Source organism: Accipiter gentilis, chromosome 1 (assembly GCF_929443795.1).
Source record: "Accipiter gentilis chromosome 1, bAccGen1.1, whole genome shotgun sequence".
Classification (NCBI taxonomy): Eukaryota; Metazoa; Chordata; class Aves; order Accipitriformes; family Accipitridae; genus Astur; species Astur gentilis.
In genome coordinates, this window is record NC_064880.1 from 52,790,589 (window position 1) to 52,801,295 (window position 10,707).

The 10,707-nt window shown below is 37.5% G+C and overlaps 1 protein-coding gene across 1 annotated transcript in view; it reads left to right on the forward strand.

The window, feature by feature from the left end:
* LYPD6B (LY6/PLAUR domain containing 6B) overlaps window positions 1–6,268 on the forward strand; it is a 50,974-nt gene extending 44,706 nt beyond the window's left edge. The window contains exons 4-6 of the mRNA XM_049803077.1: window positions 1,010–1,108; window positions 2,033–2,163; window positions 3,556–6,268. Coding sequence (XP_049659034.1) covers window positions 1,010–1,108; window positions 2,033–2,163; window positions 3,556–3,720 — 395 coding nt within the window. The 3' untranslated portion in view covers window positions 3,721–6,268. The remainder of the gene's footprint in view (window positions 1–1,009; window positions 1,109–2,032; window positions 2,164–3,555) is intronic.
* The last annotated feature ends 4,439 nt before the right edge of the window (window positions 6,269–10,707 follow it).

Below are 10,707 nucleotides of genomic sequence, written 5' to 3' on the forward strand. Positions count from 1 at the left end.
CTTTTGCTTTTCAACCCAGAGCAGTTTAGTTTATTTCTAAGATTTTATAAGTTGACTGCATAAAAACAAACAACTGCATGCATTGCTAAATTAAAGAGTGCATGAGGGCTTTCACATTTGAAGTGTTTTTGTGTTATATTTTTCTGTCTCTGAAATGTCTTCCTACAGAGCAAATTACGCAGTGGATTTCTCATAAATAATAGAGAACAGCTGTTTTTGTCTTTTATCTTGTTGGGGTTTTTGTAAAGGAAAGAATAGGTGTGCTGTACGCAATTAATTCCAACTCAAGGTAATTAAAAACCTTGTGAGACCTGTGAAGCCAGTTGTCACTAATAGCATCGGTTTTTTGCCTCTTATCTAGCACCACAAGTGTTCTATTCCTTCATTTAAGGGGAGAAGATTTTCATTACATGTATCATCAGAACAGTCAGTACAGCTAGATATAATAGGTATATATGTGCATCTAAGGAACTGTGCATCTTAAAATCATTTATATATTTATATAATGTAAATAAGATTTTAAAATAGTCCTCAGAGAGATCCCTTTGTCAAAGGGATCAAAATTCTCCAGAGTTGGAGATCAAGATCTGAAGCGGGTTTTGAAGATGTAGTTTTTCATCAAAGGAATCAAAAGCCATTTGAATGTAGATTGTGTTTGTGTATCTGTACAAACATACATGCGGATGTAGTATCATGTGCATACATATAAGATGTTCTCTCTTTCCTGTTTTTCCCACCACTACTTAAATGGTATTTTGGATTGAGAGAGAATGAAAACAGAAGGAGGTGTTTAAAGTTCAGGCATAGCAAAACCAGTTAAAAATGTAAAAGCTTTCAACAAAACTTATTTCATATGTTTTATTTGTCTAACAGTGATGTATCGTTGAAAATATGTAAATGTATGTAATTTTTTTAAGTATATGTGTGTACAGGCACTTAGAGTGTTATTTTGAACATTTTATTTTTTTCTTAATACTTGCAAACTTACTATATTTTAATACTTTTAAAGCCACTCCGTTTCCAAACAGTTTTAAGTGCTTTACCTGTGATAATGCAGTGGACAATTACAACTGTAACAGATGGGCTGAAGATAGATGGTGTCCTGAAAGTAAGTGCGTCTGTACTAAGGAGATTCTTTATGATAGTTAAACTTGCTTCTCCCTGACTCAGCCATCTTGTAGAAATCTAACTGAATAGGATTAACATGCCAACACAGTGGTGCCCTCAGTTACGTTATTAGTAATACTGAATCATACGATTTCTGCTGAGGTGAATATTTTGACCATTTCAGAGTGCAAAGCAACAGTAAAAAGTTATTTATATCTATCTATATATGTATAAAACATTGTATATAATATATAATACATTATTAATATAGTAGTTAATTTATTGTTAATATATCAATAATATGTTAATTTTATATGTGTGTGTATATATAGCTATGTGTTTCCTAGGAATTAATTTTAAAGATGTTTAAAAAAACTTAAGAATTGCCTTTGTAGCCTCATCCCCTTCTTTTGGATACCATCCCAAGTTATAATGGTCTCTTTAGGCTATAGGCTTGCTTGTCAGGAGCAAGACCTGAATGACTAGGGATCATACTTGTATAGGAAAATGATAGATATATAGAAAAGAATGGAAATATGTTTCCTCATTTTTCTTCACAGTGATATTCACAGTAACAGTGGGAAAGGGGAAGAAACAAACTAAAGGAATGAGGAAACGTCTGAAACAAAGCAAGAATGTGCTGCATAAAAGAGTAGAGAATGGAAGATAAACATGTAGATTATAGTGCTAATGAGTAGTTTAAATGATAGCAGCCTTTCTGGAGGTTTGTAGGGTCTGTTAAGCTTAAGATTTCATCACTAATGAATTTCTTGCTAAATGGTATTTTGATCAAGTTGAAAAATGGCTTTATACAGCCCAAATAAGTAATTTTTTAGGAATATTTTGCTAAACCGTGTGAGGTTCTTAAACCATGTAAAAGAATGAATACTTTCTGCAAATAAACATTTTAAATTTTATTTTGTAGATACTCAGTACTGCTTGACAGTTCATCTCTTCACAGACCATGGGAAGAGTACATCAGTCACCAAAAAATGTGCTACTGGAGAAGAATGCCATTTTGTAGGCTGCCACCATCACAGGGAAAGTGGCCACACAGTAAGCACTACTCTTTGTATAAGAGCAGCACATTGGTTTTGAGGTTTGCATTTCAGTACTTGTTTTTCCTGCTGAGCTGAAGAGGATGTGCCAAGATACACTCTGCAGTATTTAACAATAGAAATCAGATTTCTGCAACAGAAGCATGACTACCCCTTTCTTCCTACTTTCTTATTTGTGTTGCTATGAGACAGGATGTACCAACAACTTCTAAAGAAACACCTGAGCTTTCTGGGGCATTGCTAGTGTGTACCCAATGCATTGGCCTTGGTTTCTGAGTTCTGAGTAAGGTGCCCAGGTAGGCGATGCAACCTGCACCGATGCCTGTGGTGCTGTGGCTGTGTCACTGTCAGCCCTTGGGCAAGCCAGACTGGGAGTTCGGTACGCCAGTCATGTCTCTGCATAGCATAGCTTGGATAACACTGCACGGTACACAAAGCAAGACTGTATTTGTCCATGAAGGCCATCCTCTTAAGCAAGATACAACGGAGGTTTTTGTTTCATGGCAAAAAAACCAAGCATATCCCACCAAAGTATTATTTACTGCAGTAAAGTATTACCCACTAATTCCTTAATAGTTGCGAAGGTCAGTTATGTTATTTTTAACATGAAAGATTTCAGACACCAAAAATGAGGCAGACAACATCCATGCTAAATATAAAAGGATCTGTATGTTAGTTGAGTCAACTTCCATTGTTTTCAACAGGTTTTGGCGAACTGAGGGCATGAAATGACTATGCAGCCTACCTTCTGCCACATTTTATCTTAGAAGAGTTCTTGTGCCTTTGGATTAGATAAAAATTGGCATTCTCTTGGCTTTTCTAGTAAGGACTGTCAAGTAAGGAAAATTATTTTCAGATTCCCTCTTGAAAATCAGCTGTGTCAGTGGTTCTGTGGCACTAGAAAACTGAAAAAAGAAAGTCTGAAGTTCAGCATGCAAAGCTACACTGAATACAAAAGCTTGAGGGGGAAAATGGATGGGAAGAGAGTTTTTGCGGTCAGAATTTTTTAGCTTAAAAAGCTGAAACTTGAAACATTCAAATGCATGGGTTTAGCTCTTGTGTTAGAAGGGGGAAGTGGTGGAAAGCTTTCTCCATTTTCTACAATGTTAGTGAACTTGTCAGTACAGCTGACATGGCTGTATTACATCACATCACAGTTTCAAAGCCCAGTGACAGCACTAGGTGATAAGTTACTCTAGGAAGGCTGTGCTGCATGATTTGGAAGAGAAGTTGTAGCATATATGCTCCATCTGCTGCCTTGGGTCAGGCTGCCAGGTGGAAGCAACGAGTCTGTTTAGCTGTAATCTTTGCAACCAGTTGAAAGAAGTTATATCTCTCAAAGCCACTGCTGAATTACTCTATGTCCAGTGATCTCTTTTTTTCTCAACAGGAATGTGTTTCTTGCTGCGAAGGCATGATTTGCAATGTAGAAATACCGACCAATCACACAAATGCAGTATTTGCTGTATTGCATGCCCGGAGAACATCGGATGGCAGCAGGCGGACAGTCAACATGGCAGTGCTTGTATCAGTCATGATGATCACGTTGTTGTGATGCAGCATCTTCCCATTATATCTGCTTGAGAGGGTCCGCCTTTCTGTGGGCCGTAAGAAACTGTAAGAAGATTGTTACTGTATGTGCAAGGAGAAATCACTGATGCTTCTTAATTATGGAAAATGTAAGGGGACATTGGAAAGGCAAGTGTACATCATGAAGTCCTTCGATATTTTAGTGAAGATACTTCATATGGCCTGCAGTATTTGAAAAAAACCAAAACGCAACAACCCACTGGTTGACTAGGCGGTGGGGTGAACTCAAGTTGTTATAATTCACTATGTTATGATGAAAATACACATATGCTTGGCAAGTTTTTTGAACAGAGAAAAGTGTCTGTAGACAATCACTTTCCCAGGTGAGATAAAAAGGAACTTTCGATGGGCGATGTGCCAACAGGTATCTCAATGGAAACTGGTTTTAAACTGGTTTTCATTGTGCATAAATAACATGGAGTTTCTTGTCTTGATCAACAGGTGTATTTAAGCTTATCCTTAGTTATGGTTTTCATAGAGAACATGTATGGTTTTCATAGAGAACATATATGAGAGAAATTTTTTTTCTGGTTTGATCAGAGCTATCATTTCTACTGGAAATAATACAAAATAATACTTTATATCTTTCTTTTCTGTAAAATGTTGTCTCACGCTCAGATTTTAAAACAGTGTGAAGTTATGTAGAATTTCTGTCTAAAAATTATGAACTGTTTGAGCACCTAAATCAGAATTTCTTTCCCTCCCACAAAGGGATTATTTTCTTGCAATAGAATCTCACCCCAGCTGAATCTTTGTCTATGTGATATTGTTCAAAGTGGTGGTAATGCCATGACTTTGAAATTGCAGCTTTGGTCAAGCAGCTACATTATCATAAAAATTGTAAGTGGGCACTTGGTATAAATAAGGAGAGAAATCTGCTGTGTTCTCTCTTGATTTGCAGAAGTTTCTCCCAGAAATGTTGCTGTCCATGATGGATCTTCGACTTGTAAGTCAGCACTGTTGGATACCCCAGACCTCTGGACATCATTGTTATGTAGCTTTGCCACCCCCATTTGAAAAATTTGGGCCAAGATTCTATTTTTCATTACAATATTGGGGAGTTTAATGTGGTTTATTTGCAGTTTGACCATTTGACTCCTTAGGTTTTAGATTCCTGTTTACCAGTTAGATGAACAGCTGCAAATTTGACAAATAATAGAGTTTAGATTACAGTTAGATGTACTAAAACCTTCTTTGTTTTCCTGTGTAAACCTTGTGATGCGGACCAGCATAAACAAGCCCCTTCTGTGAACTCTCACACCTTCTAGCACAGAACAGTGTTTTCCAGGGCTCTGATAGATCGAGCTGTTATAGACTGGCCTAAACACAGTCTTTAATAGGTCAGACTTACAGCATCTGCATTGGCTACTTCATTAATGCTTATGTTCTTTGCACTGCAAACACCCTGATTGCAGAGACCAGCAGGTCCTGATATTACAGGACTTCTCAGTATGGTCTTATGTGATCCAAAATCCTAACAAATTTCGGCTGCTCCTTTTTGCCCAGTTGTGTTTCTTCCAACTCCTTGCCATCTTCATAAACTTTCTCTGACAACCTAAGATACTGTAGCACAGCTATGGATTTCACCCAGCAGGGTCGAAGAACTGCATTTCACTTTTTTACATAAATATTGGCTTAATTATTTGCTGTCTTACGTCGCTAAATGTATTTAGACTAGCAACTGAAAAATAGATTTTGAAATGTTTTCAGTTTCGTTTACATTCTAAAATTGCCTACACAATATTTTTAGAATATATAAATATGTCTAAAAGTCAGTCTGTGATTTGTTGACAGGCAATTGCGTAGTTTCAAAAACTGGATGGGAACAGTTTTTCCTTGCCGATGCAAAATACCTCTCGCTGTCTAAGTCAAGGTTTTCCAGGCTCTGGGTTCTGATGACCATTGCTGTGCCATGCAACCGGCCAAGATGCTGAGGATGTTTTGAGGAAATTTTTCCTTTGTTCAGTGATCACCTCTAGGTAACATATCTATAGTATTAATCTTGGTGTCAGACATAGTACATTCAGTGTTTTTCATCATTAAACATCATCTTTTGCTACATGATCTACAGGGTGCTTGAACTTTCTTCGTGTGGGAAAATCATTCCAGGTTTGCTCTCTGCTCACTGGGGAATTCCTTAGTAAAGTGAAACCAGTTGTCTTCCACGTTTTGGGTCATGGTATTTTTCCTGGTTTTGCCTCTAAGCACTAGGTGCTCCCATAATTCAGTTTCTGGGAATAATTATTGCAATCTTAACAAGGCCTTAAAGTGCCCTATAGTCTTATATGAATTTATTGTAAATAATTTCCAATAATCTAAGTGCTGACATTTGTTTACACTGCAAATGCCATTCCAGAGCATTTGGGAGGCCAGGGAGACCCTGGAGAGCTGCCCAGAGGGAGGGTGCAGGGGCAGAGGAAATGGGCTGCAGGTTCTCTGCAACTGCCAAAAGACCTTTTGGGAGGGGAGGTCTCCATCTGTTTGTTTTTCTTGGTTGAACATTTTTATTTTTTTCCCCCTTTTGCCATACTGAAAAGTTAAGAAATCCACTCATAATTTAAGTACTTAATGCATTTAGTAAAGAATTGTTTGGAATTTAAAAAAAAAAAAAAAAAAAAAAAAGAATTCCACTGAAGTGCAAAAATAGTATGCTTGATTTTAATTGTAATCTTTTTAAAATTAACAATAAAGACAGCAACCTGGGTATATGAAAGGATTTGGTGTTGCCAAAGGTTTATTTTTTAGCGTAATAGAATTCCAGTAGTGGAGGATATTAAGGATGAGTTCTAGTCATCTTGATACATCAATACCTTTGTTTTTACAAAGTTTAGGACTGTTGTTTCTAGAAAAATGAATATGCAAAAGCTGTTAATGCAATGTTAATGCTGCACAAATAGGCACTTGGCTGAAGAAATATAGAATTTAAGAGTGAATATCAATTTTACCCTTTGCTGCTTTTTATGTATGTAAAAACCTGTATGCTTCTGCTTACATTTTATTTTAGGCCAATGTTAAATGCTAACTTTGTAGGAACAGCAGTATGTGCTGATTATTAGAGAAAATAGTGCTAAAATTCACCAGAGTGTGTATTTTTGGCATGACTCATGATTGACTGCGTAGGCAATCTTAAGGTTAATTTATGGTAGAATGTTTATATTTTATTAAATAGATTCAGGTATCAGCTATATTTTCTCATCAGATACCTGTCTGAAGTACTCACTGAGGAACTTACAAGAGTATTATTTGACTCAAGAGAAACAATTTTCGGGCGCTCCGTAATGTATGTATTTTGTGCATTTCAATTTTGGTTCACAGATGTTGTACCTTAAATATGTATGACTTGCTAATGCCTAAATTAGCCGCACAACTAATGACGTTTCTGTAAATGCACATCCATAACTTTATGTGCAGAAATGTGTTTGCTAATACTTCTGTGTACATCCAGCTTCCAACAATAACATGTTAAATACTGTATTCTCACTCAGTAATGGGGCAGGTATTTATCTCCAGAGACAGCAGGCACTGGCTAAAATCAGTGGGTGCCAAACTCAACGTGCATTGATGGGCAAAATGGTCCCCTTGTGTTGCCCTTAGAACCTGAAAAGAATTCATAAGTAACAGCAAGTAGATCAATTTTTTGCAGTCAAGGGAAGATAGGTATCATTTTATGATCTGTGTGTGTAATGATTTTTTTTTTTTTTACATTGCACTGGACAGTCTATAGAAGATTTATTTTTAAAAGCTTAAATACAGAAAAACTTCTTCACTATTCGATGTTGGTTTGTATGATGCTTTCTGACTGCAGTGTTACTGTTTTAAATCTTCTCCAGAAATGGCACTTTTAATTAAAAATATTAAAACATTTGCTGGTGGAAAATGTTTGTGGTGAAAAAGATAAAAATACTTTTGCTGCTTAAGACAACAAGACCAGTTGTTGGCATTGGGGAACCTGTTGAGCTGAAATTGCACTGAGGGCAGATTCTGCAGCTCTTTCTCTTCTGATATGTGCTAGAAATTCACTGAGGGGCAGGCTGGAAGGTGTATCCCGAGTACAGCAAGGTAGGAGGGATGTGCAGCTGACCAAAAACATGGGGGCAGCAAGCCTAGACAGGAGAGCACTTGAGCCCTGGGGCGCGCAGGGGGGAACCGATCGCTATTTTGACTTTCCCAGTTGGTGTAATTGTTTCCAGGGTCATCACTTTGCATGGGATGGAGATCCCCTTTTCCCCAGGCAGCGTAAGTCAGAACCCTTTTAATGATGTGAAAGAGCTCTGCCGCTTCAGAAAATGGAAATAGGGAGAAACTGTTCATCTCTACGTGAGCCAGCTGAGAGAGATGCCCCTTCCCATCGGTTTCTCATGTATATGTTAGACTCGGTAAGTGTGCTGCAAATCAGCAGTTGTGGATTTAATTCCAGTTTCTAAGTGACAGTCACCCTTCTTTCCTGGCTTTGCATTGCAAGGCGTAGCAATGTAAACATAGCTTTACATTGCATATGTAGCTCCATTGAAGGAAAGATCACAGGTACCATTATGGATAGTATATGTGTGTATATCGGTGTATCCTGGGAAGGCTGCCTGTTAAACTCCTGCTACAGCTAAGGAAACACTGGTAAAATCTTAGTTTAAATGAAATTCTGTTATGGCTTCCGTATGGTATATAATTTTGTCATCTTTGACTTTTACCAGCAGTGGCTTCAAGAATCTTTACCAATGCCAATCCTCCCTTCTTGGAGGGCAATTCATCCTGATAGAGACATGCTGTGCCCAGAGGCATTTAAGAGGCTCAAAGAAGACTAGATTTCATTTGCGTGTCTGAAAATGTGATTGCTGTAGTTATTAGTAAAGTAATTTTAAGTATAGTTTTGTAGTATTTAAATTGAAAGAAACTTTTACTATTGCATTTAATCAGAAAAGTGTCAAAGCAAGCAATGTGCTTCTACACAGGCCTCTTAACTTACCAGAAAAATTGAAGTCCAGGAGCAGGTTAAAAATCCAATTTAAGGAAACGAGCAGCACACAGTCAAGTCGACTCACTTAAACAGGGCAAAATGCCAATTTCAGATTTTTGTAGCAAATATCATCAAAAGAAAGTTTAAGATTAAAAAAAAAATAATTAAAAATCTAGCTATTTCAGAGCACAAAGCCATTTCTGTAGAAAACATTTGTTTGTTTAACATCTCTTGACTCTAGAAGAAGCCCTGTAAGATGTGCATGATATTTGGTAGTGCTTGCTGTTTGCAGGTGTTTCAAATTGAGAAAATAAGGCCAGCCGCCCCCTCTTAAAAGGAGCAGAGGGAGCTTATTTCCTGCTCCCTTCACCCCAGTAACTGTTCCTGTGTTCTAGCTCTTGTATTTGGGCAGGATAATCTGGAGCAGGAGCAGTTTATTGAGTGCTTGAGGATCTTTCTGGTCTTTGCGTCTCCTCTGTTTTCAGCTAAGGAAGAAGCTTGCCAGCTGTGGAGCTCAGAGGAAAAGGTAGGGTCATTGTTGCTCCCTGTAGATTTAGGGTTTGCAGTGATCCAGGTCAGTGCAACCTTGATGGAGAAACAGTGTCAGATTTGCAGCTGGGGCAAATAACAGCCTGGCCAAAAACCAGGCAAATGATGTAAATAAAGGTCAGGACAATTTAGCTTCCCGCAAGAATAAGGCGGGCCCCAGGTAACTAATTAGTCCGACTTACCTCTCTGCAGAAAGTGCATGTCTGGTGTTTTGTATGAACTTTTAATATCATCTGTTCTGCTGTTGTCTTCAAGAAATCAAGGAGATGCAGAAAAACAGCTGTAAGTTTGGGGGAGAGCGTTGAAGAACATAAAAGAATGAATGTGTTTAGTATTCACGCTTCATTATTTTAGATTGTTTAAATTTTATGGTGATTTGGTAAGGTCATTTTTAGCATCGTTGTCAGTACTGTATTAAGAAGCTGCTGTTAAAGGAGGGAAAACTGTGATGTTTGATGTTTGGATAGATTTATGCTACGAGAAAGGTAACATTGTTATATAGGGGTTTAAAGGTCACATTGCACAGTTCATTTGTGTTAATTTGTCCCAGTCTTAGCATTTATTGTTAGGGGTTTTTTAATCTCTGCCCTTTGATCTGTTCCACTGTAACCAGGGTGATATGGTGCTGTTCTGGAATGGGAATGCTGTGGCAAAATGAACTGTATTAAGTAGAAAATACATATGTGAGTGGAGGTGGGCTAAACAGAATATTAAATAAGGTGAAAAATAAGTGAATGACAAGTTCACTTGCAATTATTTTCACTGAATTTATACAAAATATGTCTCATGTAATTTGAAGAAAGTATGTATGTTTTAGGTCTTACAAGCTGTCATAGTGTTTCCTCAGGGTTTTAGTCTCACAGATTCCATTGTGTGTTCCCCCTACCCTGAAAAAGAAAAAAATAATCTCTTGCACATGGCTACATCCCACAAACTTGTTACAAACGGCACTTCCTTACTGATCTTAGGCTTTCCCATGTCCGTTTTTGGCTAGGATTCAAAGAATTTGTTAAGAATAGAGTTCCCCACAATGCACCCACACTAAATGAAGGATGAAAATGGTTGATCCCAAACCATTCAGATTTAATTTGTGGCCAATCTGCAAAGGAATATAAATCTGAAAGCCTGTCATTAACAGGAGGAAGAATAAGCGTGAACTCCAAGTTGTGGTCGTAGGTATGTATTTTCAAATCAATTGATCGTATTTGTCAGCTTGACTTGGTTACCAGCTGGCTGTAACACTGTAAGTTTAAATATAGTCTTTATAGCAAAGTACTTCTTGGTGTGTCTTTTAAAGATATTGCATTCTTTAGATTTTTGCTTTTGTGGGAATAATCAGAAATGAACATTGCTGGTTGTGTTCATTATTGTGAACTACAGGGAGAAAATAGTTTTTGAGAGTGCAGATGACTGGATGCCAGCAACTATGAGTAGACATGAGGAAAAAATTCT